A 13,187-nucleotide genomic window follows, 5' to 3' on the forward strand; every position below is an offset into this window, starting at 1 on the left:
CCCTCCCTCCCCTGCTGCCCCCGCCTTGTCCGACTCTGGCCCCAGATGGTCTTTGTGTTCCCTCCCTGGCTGTGGCTTGGGTGCCAGCTCTGATTGTCTGGCAGGGGAGGTGGGCTGGGTGCCGATGCTCGCGGTATGTGTGGGCGCCGTGGGCACTCGGGAGAGGGAAGCTGCCCTGACCACAGAGGAACTTGGGAGGTTTGTAACCAGTGATGCTGGAGCTGTCTCAGTGGGCAGGGAGGGGCCACCCAGGCTGTGAGGCCCAAGACAGTGAGAACTTGGAGTATCTGGGGAATCCACATACCTGCGGAGCGGGGCACAGAGCAGGCGTTGTGCACAGGGGAGCAGGGCGCTGAGTAATTAATTCAGTTTGTTGGGCATTTCAGGCCTCGGTGCAGACGCCCCTCCTGTGAGAAGCCTTCCCAGCCTTCTTTTGGGCTGAGATGCCCTTGACCCTAGGGACAGCTTCTTTGCAGAGAGCAGGGGTCTGCATTGTGCCATGTGCCTGGTCCCAGGTGTGCTCCTGGCACAGTGGGTGTGAAGTGTCCACTGGTCCTGGGTGGGGGTCTCCATGGGCTTTGAAAAGATGCTTGGGTGGCCGTGGCGCAGCTGTTTCTGGGGTCAGGATGATGGGAAAGCTCCAACATGTGCAGGGCAAGCAGCATGGGTCAGGGCTCAGGAAGCCCAGATGGGACCCGATCAGATTAGATTGGGAGAGGCTCCCCGATTTTAAGACCCAGTGTGCCCCTAATGTGAGGGCAGGACAGTGAGCAGTCGATCTTGGGGCTTTGTGAATTCTTAGTTCTGCTGCATGTTTGGGGACAGAACTTGGCAGGTATGGGGAAAATGAGACTCCAGAGCTGCTTTGGTTTGTGAAGTGACATCTGGGGCAGGGTGGCTGCCCAGGGGTGGCCCTGTGAACACAAAGCCTCTGGCATTCTGGGGGAGCTGAGTGGTGGGGCGTAGGGGCTGACCCAGGGTTCAATTTCCCCATCTGTGAAATGGGTGTATGGGTGAAGGTCTCCACTCCCTCCTGGAGGGGCTGCGCTCTGCACACTTTCTGGGCAGATTTTGCAGATTTGGCCTCGGAAGTGGTAGGAACCCAGGTCTCAAACCCCGGGCGCGGTCGGTGGCAGGAGGGAGGCTTGGGATCTCCCACTCAGGAGTCACACTCCTGGAGGAAGAAGCACAGCCCACTGGGAAGCGGCCGCCCTGGAGAGCCCCTCGGCTTCCTCTGGCTGGGTGGCTCTGTGCCCTCTTGGAAATGAGGTTTCGAGTTGCTGGATTGGGTTGAGATGAAGGCCAGGTGTTTCCAGCAGGCACACTGGGGAGACCTTGTGACCCGCATGGTTGCCCAGCTCTGTGGGCTGTCCCTCGTCACCCCAGCTTTTGCTCAGCTGGAGTCCAGGAAGCTTTGGTTAGAGAGGCTGCAACCAGGAGTGTCCTCAGCTGCTCAGGCTCCTAGAGAATGAGGCTCTGTTGATGTGACACCCCGGGGCTCTGGGCAGTAAGGCCAATCTTCAGCAAGGGGCCAGCAGCTGGCGGGGGTGGAAGTGGGGGACTGTGGCCAGATAGGGGGTTCTCCTTAGGCCCTATTACCTAGGTGTCCCCCAGCTCCTATGAATGGGAGCCCCCAGGTCTATTTATAGGAGGCCCCCAGGCCTGTTAGTTGGGCCCCCCTGGCCTGTGAATGGTGTCGGCTTTGGCAACCCACAAGTGCTGGCCCTGGTGGTAAAGGGGTCCAACCCTCCTGGGGTCTGTGTCCTTCTGGGATGCATGGTCCTGTTGGAAGGACAGCCTCAGGCCATAGGCCCCTGTCTCCTCAGGAGGAGGGCCCTCCCTGCTCACCAATGAATGCCCTTGGGGCAGTTGGTGCTATGGGCACCTTTCAGCTGAGGCTCTCAAGGTCTCCTCTTGCAGATAGGAGAGGAGAGCAAGTAGGCCTTTGGTTTGCACTTTACATGTGGCCTGTGCGAGGGACCAGGGTCAGCTGCCAGCTTCCCAGGGCTGCTCTGGGAGGGACCTGGATACATTGAGGGAGACAGAGTCCCTGTGCCCGATGTCATTCTCATTGTGAGGGCCCCGACCATGACCCCTGGGCCTAGCCATGTGAATGAGCAGGGTCTTGCGTGCCTCGGAGGTGCCCTGCCCACCTGGGAGGGCTTCCTGGAGGAGGTGATGATGGAACCAAATCCAGTGGTGAATGAACTGAGGAGGGGCCAACGTGAACCGAGGGTGGTTATTGTAGAAAGAGCCACCGGCTGCCCTGGATGATGGGAGGAGTTGGACTGTTGAGTGGCTGTGGCACTTTATCCAGGCCCTCTTTGCAGCGTCTAAGAAGCACTCGGGGGGCTCCAGGCAGTGGAGCTGTTGCTGCCAGCAGGTGCTGCCTGCTCACCTGCCCCACTGAGAGCCAGGGAGGTGGGTTGTGCCTGTCTGGTGAGAGGAAGGATGAGGGCCATCTGTGTTGGTTTGGTTTTAATAGAAATGGTGAAGATAGTTAGGGCTAAGGAATCTTTTGATTTCCCTAAAGAAAGTCATTTGTCTTCCGTTACAGAGCTGGAAACAAGCAAACCCTAATGCAGGGTGGTTTTCAGGGGATACAAGGTGATTTTGGCATGAGGCTGGAGTGAGTCCCTCCCTCCCTCCTCTTATCTGGCCAGAAGCAGGGACCCCACCCTCCAGGAACCGAGACTGCCTAGTAACCACAGAGGGCTGAGCCACAGCCGCTTCTCCTTAAAAAGAAGGGCCATTCCGCCAGAGCCCGTATCTGCCTGCTGCAGGAGGGTCTGGGGAGGGGCTCTGTGGGGCCTACACTGCCAGTCGGCACAGGCAGGCTCTGCCCCGGCTGAGGGAGACGGAGCCCTGACATCCTGACTTTTGCACAGTTGTTTGCAGGGACTTCAGGTGCAGATGAATGTGCAGAGGGGGCTGCGGGCAGGGGTGCCCCATTGGGTGGCTCTGCAGCTGATGGCTGTCCACGGAGTGGGGGGCAGTGGGTGAGACTGTCCACTGGACACACACACACACACCCCCATTTTTAGAATTCAGATTTAAGTGACTGCAGTTTGAGGGAAAGATAAAAAGAGTCTGAGTGCATCAGTGTCTGAGCACCAGCATCCGAGCATGTGCAAGAGTGGGCTTCATGAGGGGGTCCCTGTGCCCCCACTCAGAGCTGCCCCTATACCTGTGACCCACCCCTCAGAGCCAGGTTGTCTGGGGCCTTGGAGTAGTTCCTACAGAGCAGCATCCTTGGTTCCTGAGGGTCTCAGAAGAGCTGGAGCCCAGGGACACTGTCACCTCTGTCAGACCCCCAGTGCTGTGCTGGCAGCCAGGCCATTGGGGTCCTTGCAGGTGCCAGAGAGTGGCTGGCTCAGCTCCTGGCTTCCTGCGCAGCAGCCCTGGGGTTGGGGCTCCCTTTAAGCTCTTTCCTGCATACAGATATGGCCGGGCTGAGGGCCTAGGATGTGGCTGTGGGGCTCCCCGTCATACCCTCCTAGCAGGAAGGAGCTTTGTAGAAGTCCCTCTCTGCAGTCACAGGGCTGGGGTAGCATGGGTGTCATTGTGGACAACCGAGGTGGCTCTGGGGAGTGAGTGCTTCCTACCTGTGGCTTGGGGCTTTCCCCTGAGTCAGCCGTCACGTCTCCCTGTGTGCCCGCTGCCATTAGGAGGGCCTCCTTGGTGGCTGTGGCGGGTCCAGGCCCATGCAGCAGGCAGTGAACCCCTCCAGGTGGCTGCTAGGGGACCCCCCTGGACACATCAAGAGAGTGGGAGAGGACAGGGAGCAGGTGTTCACATTGTGGTCAGGCCAGGCTCCCAGCCACAGCTCAGGCCACTTCTCCTGTGGCCTCCCGTCTGGGGCTTTTGTGGCATTTTTGCTTCCTGCTCCAACAGGGCAGCTATTTAGTGAGAAGCTTAGGAAAGGAAAGAAGCTTAAAAATATTAACTTAAAAATTATCAGTACAGGGCCTGGCACAGTAGCTCATGCCTGTAATCCTAGCACTTTAAGAGACTGAAGCAGGAGAATTGCTTAAGCTTAGGAGTTGGAGGCTAGCCTAGGCAACGTAGTGAGACCCCTGCCTCTACAAAAAAAAAAAAAGAGGAAAGAAGGAAAGGGGAAGGAAGGAAAGAGAGAAAAAGAGAGGGAAAGACAAAAAAAGAAAGAAAAATAAGATAAAGAAAGAAAGAAATTAGCCCAGCGTGGTGAACACCTGTGGTCCCAGCTACTTGGGAGGCTGAGGTGGGACGATTACTTGAGACTAGGAGGTCAAGATTGCAGTGAGCTGTGTTCATGCCACTGCACTCGAGCCTGGGCAACAGAGCACGATCCTGTCTCAAAAAAAAAAAAAAAAAAAAAAAAAAAATTGCTAGTGCAGCAAATTTTCAGTATAATCATGTGGTTAAAAAACCCAAAAGGATAAAGGTTCCCAGCACCAGGTCCCTCCACGCAGCCCCTGTTGTTTCTCATGGTTTCTTCCAGAGTTCTGTGTGCATAGACTGAAATCTAAATGATATTCTGGTCCCAATTTTTATCCAAAATGTTAACTTTAAAAAAGAGTGGCCAGGCACGGTGGCTCACACCGGTAATCCCAGCACTTTGGGAGGCTGAGGCAGGCGGATCGTTCGATGTCGGGAGTTTGAGAATAGCCTGCCCAACGTGGTAAAACCCCATCTCTACTAAAAATACAAAAAAATTAACTGGGCATGGTGGTGGACGCCTGTAGTCCCAGCTACTTGGAGGCTGAAGCAGGAGAATTGCTTGAACCTGGTGGGTGGAGGTTGCAGTGAGCCAAGATCGCGCCATTCCACGCCAGCCTGGGGGACAGAGCGAGATTCCGTCTCAAAAAAAAAAAAAAAAAGTAACACATTATAAATTGAAATGACGGGTAAACAAAAAACATGTGCTTTTAAAACGCACTAATTAGTTAGCATGAGCTTTTAAAAAGAAGCTAGAACATTTTGAAGACCTTCCAAAGTCAACAAATATCCAGACATTAAAAACATCCGTACTGAAGTCTCTCGTCGCCTTTCTTTGCATTCAGTGTGACAGACACGCACCCGGACTTGTGTTAATAAAAAGGCCTTTCCAGTTGCTGTGTTATGAAAGCAAAAGCTTATTATAGAGAATAGAGAAACCCCAGACCAATATAAGTAGAAGAGAAATCAGCCCTCGCCCCCGCAGACATCATCTTGCCCTGGGAGTTTGGTGTTGCATAGGTGAGGCCAGCCAGCATGTCTAGCCTCATGCTTATTTTGCTCAGCCTATCATAACTTCGCCATGTCCTTAAAAATTCAGTCAAGACACTGTTTTTGCATCTCTTGTGTTTAAGAGCCACGTGCAGTTCCCTTCTTAGCAACTCTGTGGTTCTGTCAGGTGGGTACCATTTTCTTTTTTTTTTTTTGAGACGGAGTCTCGCTCTGTCGCCCAGGCTGGAGTGCAGTGGCCGGATCTCAGCTCACTGCAAGCTCCGCCTCCCGGGTTTACGCCATTCTCCTGCCTCAGCCTCCCGAGTAGCTGGGACTACAGGCGCCCGCCACTTCGCCCGGCTAGTTTTTGTATTTTTTAGTAGAGACGGGGTTTCACCGTGTTCGCCAGGATGGTCTCGATCTCCTGACCTCGTGATCCGCCCGTCTCGGCCTCCCAAAGTGCTGGGATTACAGGCTTGAGCCACCGTGCCCGGCTGTGGGTACCATTTTCTACCCCACCCCCATTCAGGGGCGCTGTCTTCGGTGATGCTGATTGTTGTACGTGCTGCGTGATACTGTTGTGGGGGTGGGCTGAGTGTACCCAGCCTTTCCCCGCCTTGGGACATTAGGGGTTTTGCGGCTTTAGGTAGCTCTGTAGTAACCCAAGTTCTTTCTGCCCCAGGGCGTCTGAACGTGGCTGCGACTGAGCCTGTGGCAGGATCACAGTGTCCACAGGCGAGGGCGTGCTCAGGGTTTTGTCTCCTTCCAGGATCAGACCCCGTCCCCTGGGAAGTCGTAGACTCCCAGCTTATGAGGAGGGGATGGTTCTGTCACCTGATTTCTAACTCTGGACTCCTGTGGTTCCAGGTGGAACTTTTGGAATCCCTCCATCTATAAAGCACACCTGTGTCCCAAGTGAGGGACAGGGCTGGCCCTGGGGTCCAGGTGTTCTGAGTGTGCCATGGGATGTGGAGGGGACATGGGGCTCTGGGCAGCCAAAGCTCCCGGGACACTGGCTCCAGCTCTTCCTGGGCCCGTGGCCAGCTGACCACTGCGTCTGTTGCTCCCGGGCGCAGGTACTCCCGAGTTCATGGCGCCCGAGATGTACGAGGAGCACTACGATGAGTCCGTGGACGTCTATGCCTTTGGGATGTGCATGCTGGAGATGGCCACCTCGGAGTACCCCTACTCGGAGTGCCAGAATGCGGCCCAGATCTACCGCAAGGTCACCTGTGTGAGTCCACCTGGCCCCTTGGTTAATTAATAAGGACACGGAGGCCTCGGGCTGTGCCCTGGGCTGGGCTCCATGTGCCTCTGTGAAGCCCTCCTGGCAGCTGTGTAAGGAAGGAGATTAGCCATTTTACAGAGGGGAAATTGAGGCTTAGTGGGGGGTTGGTTACTCAAGGTCTCCTACCTGAAGTGATGGTGGTACATGGGGCGCTGTGGGCAGTGCTGAGCCATGGAGGCTGTTGCTCTCACAGCAGGGGGGTGGGGAGACTGAGGCATGCCCAGGCCACCCATCCCCAGCGCTCACACTCTGGGCTGCCCGTGGCTGCCTGCTTTCCTATCTTATTTTGAAACAATGGTTTGATTCTTTTTCAGCTAAACCAGTCGCCCCTACACCAAGTGTGTCTCTAGGCAGTCGCCAGCACCGGGCAGCTGGGAACATTAATCCCTGTTTTGCTGTCGCTGTGATTTATTTTCTTTAATCGGACGGCTTCAGCTGCATAAACAGATCTGTCTTGTCCTCCCTCTGTGGTGGCCCCGCTGGGGGGAGGGAATGCAAACAGAACATCTGGAAATGGAATGGCCAGGCCGAGGCTTTCTGTGCCTGTTTTCTGCACCGTGCGTCTTGTCGTGAAGCCCAGGGGCCTGCAGAGCTGTCCCTGACACGTGGTGTCCACACTGAGGGCCCAGGCTGCCCTGATCCCTGCAGTCCCTGCTGTCTCCACATGCCACCTGACTGGATGGGGCCGCGCTGCCCCTCAGTGCTGCTCTGTGGCACCGTGGCTGCTGCTGCAGGTGCACCAGCGGCTGTGGTCCTCAGCAGCTGCGCAACCTCACCCTGACCCATCCCTCCATCCTGAGTCCTCCTTGCAGGTTACTTGCATTTCTGTCCCTTGGTTGTTGTAAATCATCAGTCACTTGGTTGTTCTGATCAGGCCCCACCTGTGTGCCCTTGAGGAAGTGGGAGGGCAGACAGAGTTCTTGACTCACTTGTGGGCCTGGGTCAGAAATTTCACAGACAGGTGCACAGTTTTCCGTGGGTGCTGGAAGGAGGAGGGACCTGCGGGCTGTGTGCAGCGACCCTCCAGGGAGGCAGGGATGGTCTGCAGCAGGAGGAAGTGGGGCGCTCCAGAGATCAAGAGCTCTATTTGCCAGGACTTGGGGTGCTGGTGTGGGATGGGAGAGCCACTGGGTTCACTGTGGAGGGTGGATGGTGGTCTGTCCTGAAGCCATCCCAAGGGGCTGGTGGTGCTCCTTGACCCTGGGGGTGTACACTACTGGGCAGAGCCCTTAGGTTCTTCACTCCTGTGTCTGCCCCCAGGCTGGGGCCTCCAGCAGCCTGGGCAGGTGGTCGTGCCCCCACCGTCCTCCCTGACCTTGGGAAAATTTATGTTTTATATTCTGTATATTAAGAGTCAGGTGAAGCTTTTGAAGGCTGAATCATGTTGAAGGAAGAAGAATGTGATAGTTGGTACCCTCCACTGTGTTTAAAATTTTTAAAAATTAGTTGCTCATACACCGTCTCACTCCACTTCCAACACAAAACAACCTAGCAGATTGCAAGCGGCACCTGGCCCTGCCCTGCTGCTTCTGAGGTTTGAGTCCGGTTGCAGGGCTTGCCCTCTGCTCCCTTCGTGCATAGCCATCGGCTGGGCGAGGAGCCACCGTCCCTCAGGCTGTCACCTGCACCCCCCTGCAACAAAGCCGCATGGCCTGGCCCTTGGCCAGCAGCAGTGACCACAAATACTGCTTCTGCACACTCAAGGAGGAGGTGTAGGGAGGAAGCCCAGGCGTGGTTAGAAAGGCCTGGCTCTGTGGGAGGCGTCCCATCCTCCGCATCATGGCGCTGCCTCTGCCAGCCTCCTGGCACAGGGGCCCTCATGGCCCTACTTGGGAGGCTCGGTGAAGCTCTGATCAACACCTTTCCAGAGACTGACTGCTGCATTTGAGGTGTTAACCCCAGTATCAAATTCTGCAGCTTAGGTGGAGGTGTGCAGTCTGTTGTGGCCGGGGTGAGGGTGGCTTTGACAGACGTAGGGTGACCCAAAAGGTTCTAAATGGTAGGAGACCAGGCTCCTGGCTTCAAGCAGGGCTCCTGGCTCTGCACAAATGAGGATGAGGAAGGTCCTGGGGCAGCTGTGCTGGCTCTGCCTTGCAGGGAGTTACCTCTGTCCCAGTGCTGAGGTCTGGGCCAGTGGCAAGGATAGGAGAACGTTTGGATGACCTGGTTTTGATGTGGTGACAGCTCAGGAAGGGCAGGAGAATGAGGCGCTCTTGTTCCTTCCACGAATGTGTTTATGCTTGGTCAGTGCTGGGGGGACAGGGTACGAGGGACTGGGGAGCCGTGTCAGGAGGCCAAGTGCTGCAGCGACGGCTGAGCAGCAGAGGGGACATCAGAGCTGGCTCAGCGCTGATTCCAGTATGGGTGGTGCAGCCTGGGGAGGGTCCCAGAATTCTATAGGAGCAGTGTTGCTGCCTCCGCCGGACCTCATGGCCTTCCAAGGGGAGACCTTGGAAGGAGATTGCAGTGGTTTCACAGAATTCTCCAATTTATTCCCTGCTCTGCTTTATCTTGCTTCATCTATGGGCATAGAGTTTCCATCAAAGTTGTGAAGTTTTCAGCCGTTATGTCTTTATGTCCCCTTACCCTTTTTGGGATTCCAGTTTTATGGATGTCCTGTGCCTATGTGACCTTGGTAGCATTCCAGATTCTGAAATGAACGGAATAGAGCTTCAGTGACCATCTTTCTCTGCTGCAGCACATCTTCAGGTTCACTCGTGTTTTTTCTGCAGTGTGTAATCTGCTGTCAGTCTGCTGCGGTGAAGTGTTCAATTCAGATGTACTTTTCATCTTGAGTTCTATTTGGTTCTGTTTTTATCTCTCATTTTTATATGTTCATTTTCCTTTTCTACTTGTATGTATCTGTAAAGAGTTTTCACCTCCCCGTTGCAGCCCCTCTGATTTGTAGGTCTCTTTCTGTTGGCCGGCTTTTCCGCAGGCTCCTGGCTCACGTTTTCTTGCATCTCAGCATTTCTAGTAATTTTTTATTATTATTATTATTATTTTTTTGAGATGGAGTCTCGCTCTGTCGTCCGGGCTGGAGTGCAGTGGCTGGATCTCAGCTCACTGCAAGCTCCGCCTCCCGGGTTTACGCCATTCTCCTGCCTCAGCCTCCGGAGTAGCTGGGACTACAGGCACCCGCCACCTCGCCCGGCTAGTTTTTTGTATTTTTAGTAGAGATGGGGTTTCACCATGTTAGCCAGGATGGTCTCAATCTCCTGACCTCGTGATCCGTCTGTCTTGGCCTCCCAAAGTGCTGGGATTACAGGCTCTAGTAATTTTTGATTGGATGCTGTACATTGTACACATCCTGACCTGTGTGAACTCTGCAAACTGCCCTGCTTCCAGCTCCCTGTGGTTCTTTGCCCGGCCCTATGGCGTTGACTATGCACATGTGGTTTTGTGTTCTGGTCCTCAGCAAAGGCTGGAGGGGACCCAGGTGCAGATACTTCGGGCTCTTTTTTTTTTTTTTTTTTTTTTTTTGCTGTATGCACTCTTCTTTCTGGAATTCTGCCTGTGGCCTCCTCAGCCTCCCTGAACTCAGCTCTGTCCCTCAACTCAGGGGGGCCAGGCTGGGTTATGGTGCCTTGTTTGGGAACTGCTCTGGCCAGTGAGCTGGGGCCATGGGGGATTGTGTCCCTTTCTCCCAGAGCACGCATTTGGTGCCGCCCTGTCATCTGTTTCGCATATTTTGCCCAGTTTTCTAGTAGTTTGTGCAGGTTAAGTCCAATGCCCATGTCCTGCTGTAACTGGAAGTAGGAGCTCCTCCCACTGTGGTGGAGACCTCACCTTCAGGCGGCCGGTCGGGTCAGGTAACTCTGCTCTCTCCCTGTCAGGGTATCAAGCCGGCCAGCTTTGAGAAAGTGCATGATCCCGAAATCAAGGAGATTATTGGGGAGTGTATCTGCAAAAACAAGGAGGAAAGGTGAGTTCCCCTAAAGGGTTGGGTTCTGGGGTCCATCTCCGGCTGGACTCATTCCAGCTGGCATTGAGAACTGTGTTCTTGATGAGAAGACTTCAGGACAGACAGGCTCAGGCCAGGGTGTCTGGGGCATGTCAGCAGGGGCTGGTGGGCACGTTGGCCCTGAGTGCGTGTGGGCGATGCCAGGCCAGGAGTCCAGGCCTCACGTCCTTGTCGGTCATCTGGGAACCCGCTCCTTGGCTTTGGGGACAGCCCTCTCCTTGGCTTTGGGGACAGTCCTGTCCTTGGCTGGCTGCTCCTCTAGGACCCAGCCTGTAGTGTCTGAGCGCTTGGGGCTTCCACAGCCCCTGTGCTCCTCCCTGCGTGACTCCCATGCCAGGGGCTCTGGGCGCGGGCCTCCCTTGGAGCCCTGACGTGTGTTTCGTGGACCTGGTTGTTTGACCCTTCTCAAAAACAGCAGGCCTGGAACCGCTCCACAGAGCCGGCTCCCCACCTCCAAGCAGGGTCTGTCCTTCCCAGCCAGTCAGGCGGAAGACTGGGGGTGCTTCCTCAGCCTTCCCTCCCCCTTACACTGGAGTACATCCACCATCTGATGTGACACCCCTCAGCAGTAAGCAGAGATGGATTGTGGATACTCGGAACCACACAGGTGACTCTGGAGCACACACAGAGGAAGCCAGGCCCCAGAGTGCGTGCTGTGTGGTTCCATTCCCAGGGTAAAGGGGGTTAGGTTAGTGGTTAGGGAGGCTTCTTTGGGTGGCCAAGCCCTGCAGAGCCCGGAAGTGGTCACAATGGCAACACCCTATGGTTCGCCCTCCTGGATCCCTGCATAGAGCCTTCGAGGCTGGGTCTGGCTGGGGCCCCCCGGTTCTGCAGGTCCTCTCCTGCAGCTCGCCCTCTGCCCTGCTCTCTGCCAACTGGACAGCATCCTGAAGGAAGCCCCCTTGAAAAGGTCAGTGCTTCATGGCACTGGGCACAGGGAGCTCAGAGTGTGGGGACTCTGCCTCTGTGTCCATTTTAGACCTACCCAGGACTAACACCAAAATGTTTCAGTTGTGTCTTCTGGCAATCGAAAACTGGCTAGAACATCCACAGGGGCTGTACTGTATTTGCATAATGGGAGGCCTCATGTTTTTCCAAATCCTCTTTTGTATCATTGAATCTTTTATGAGCATGTTTTGTTTGTTTGTTTTTAGTAATAATGACGGGGAATAAAGGAAGTCTTAAAACACTATGTGTTAATAGTAAGACCAGATTCACTGAAATCTTTCCTTCACTCCTGGGAGTGCTGAGACGTGAGGCCTGGCCTCAGGCACCTGCAGGTGTGCCTGTCCTTGCCTTGGTGTGCGTGGCCTCAGGAGCCTGGGCATGGAGGCCCTGGCACCCGTGCCCCTGCCTGTCAGCTGTTCTCCCTCCAGGTACGAGATCAAAGACCTGCTGAGCCACGCCTTCTTCGCAGAGGACACGGGCGTGAGGGTGGAGCTCGCAGAGGAGGACCATGGCAGGAAGTCCACCATTGCCCTGAGGCTCTGGGTGGAAGACCCCAAGAAACTGAAGGGAAAGCCCAAGGACAATGGGGCCATAGAGTTCACCTTCGATCTGGAGAAGGAGACGCCGGATGAGGTGGCCCAAGAGATGGTAAGCGGGACTCAGATGGGGTGTGGTGGGTGCAGGTGTTCGCAGCTCATGGCTTCCAAGGATGAGAACAGAAGTGGGCTGAGGGGACTTGGTCCGGAGGGGACTGCGAGGCCAGCAGGTGTGGCGGTGCCGTCCAGGCAGGTGTGGGCAGCTGAGGTCTCACAGCCCGGTCACATCTGCCTGGGGTCTGCACAGGGGTGGCCTAAGTGGGAATCCCCTCAAGGGCACAGCACCCAGGGGATTAGCAGCTCCGAGCTAGTGCAGTGCAGGAATTCAGGGTGGGTGTGCAGAGAGCAACCCAGGATCTCTGACTTGTCAGAAAGGCCTTGCTTGCTTTGCTGGACTCTTGCTGACTCTGTGCCAACATGGTGGCTTTGCGTTTGGGATCTTTGCCTTTCCTTTTTTTGGGGCACTGTTGTATTGGGTTTCTGGGATCTGGGACTTTTCTTCCTAGAAGGGCGGGTGGGGGGGTACCTTTCCGCCTCTTCTCTTCCTCCTTCTCCTCCCATCATCTTCAGCTCTGTGGATGAGGAGTGGGTTGGGCTGGGCAGCAGAAGTCCCCTTTGTGCTAGGGCGTCATCTGGGCCTCAGTGGAGGGGCACTGAGCCGGCTGGAATGAGAGGCAGAAGAGACAGAGCCACAGGCACAGGCAGAAAGGAGTGGGAGTGGTCCAGGTGCAGTGGTAGGAGAGGCCATGCTGACGATGCCAGGGGGTCAGTGATGGAGTGGGAATTGTGTGGGATGTGGGGACAGGCACAGCAGGTGGGATGGATCTAGATTATTCTGACTTGATTCTCAGGTCTCTGCCATTTAGTAAAATCACCACTGCCCACATGTGCTATTAAAATATAAGTTAATTAAAATTTATTTATTTATTTATTTTATTTTATTTATTTATTTATTTATTTTTGGAGACGGAGTCTCACTCTGTCGCCCAGGCTGGAGCACAGTGGCCAGATCTCAGCTCACTGCAAGCTCTGCCTCCCAGGTTTACGCCATTCTCCTGCCTCAGCCTCCCGAGTAGCTGGGACTACAGGCGCCCGCCACCTAGCCCGGCTAGTTTTTTGTATTTTTTTTTTTTTTTAGTAGAGATGGGGTTTCACTGTGTTAGCCAGGATGGTCTCGATCTCCTGACCTCGTGATCCGCCCGTC

At 55.1% G+C, this 13,187-nt stretch overlaps 1 protein-coding gene across 10 annotated transcripts in view; it reads left to right on the top strand.

The window, feature by feature from the left end:
• Positions 1–13,187, top strand: part of WNK2 (WNK lysine deficient protein kinase 2) — a 141,192-nt gene that overhangs the window by 48,335 nt on the left and 79,670 nt on the right. For all 10 annotated transcript variants that reach the window (XM_030919434.1, XM_030919438.1, XM_030919437.1 and 7 more), the window contains 3 exons: positions 6,264–6,421; positions 10,312–10,400; positions 11,816–12,035. In XM_030919434.1, the coding sequence (XP_030775294.1) occupies positions 6,264–6,421; positions 10,312–10,400; positions 11,816–12,035 (467 nt within the window). The remainder of the gene's footprint in view (positions 1–6,263; positions 6,422–10,311; positions 10,401–11,815; positions 12,036–13,187) is intronic.

The sequence above is a fragment of the Rhinopithecus roxellana genome, chromosome 16 (genome assembly GCF_007565055.1).
Source record: "Rhinopithecus roxellana isolate Shanxi Qingling chromosome 16, ASM756505v1, whole genome shotgun sequence".
Classification (NCBI taxonomy): Eukaryota; Metazoa; Chordata; class Mammalia; order Primates; family Cercopithecidae; genus Rhinopithecus; species Rhinopithecus roxellana.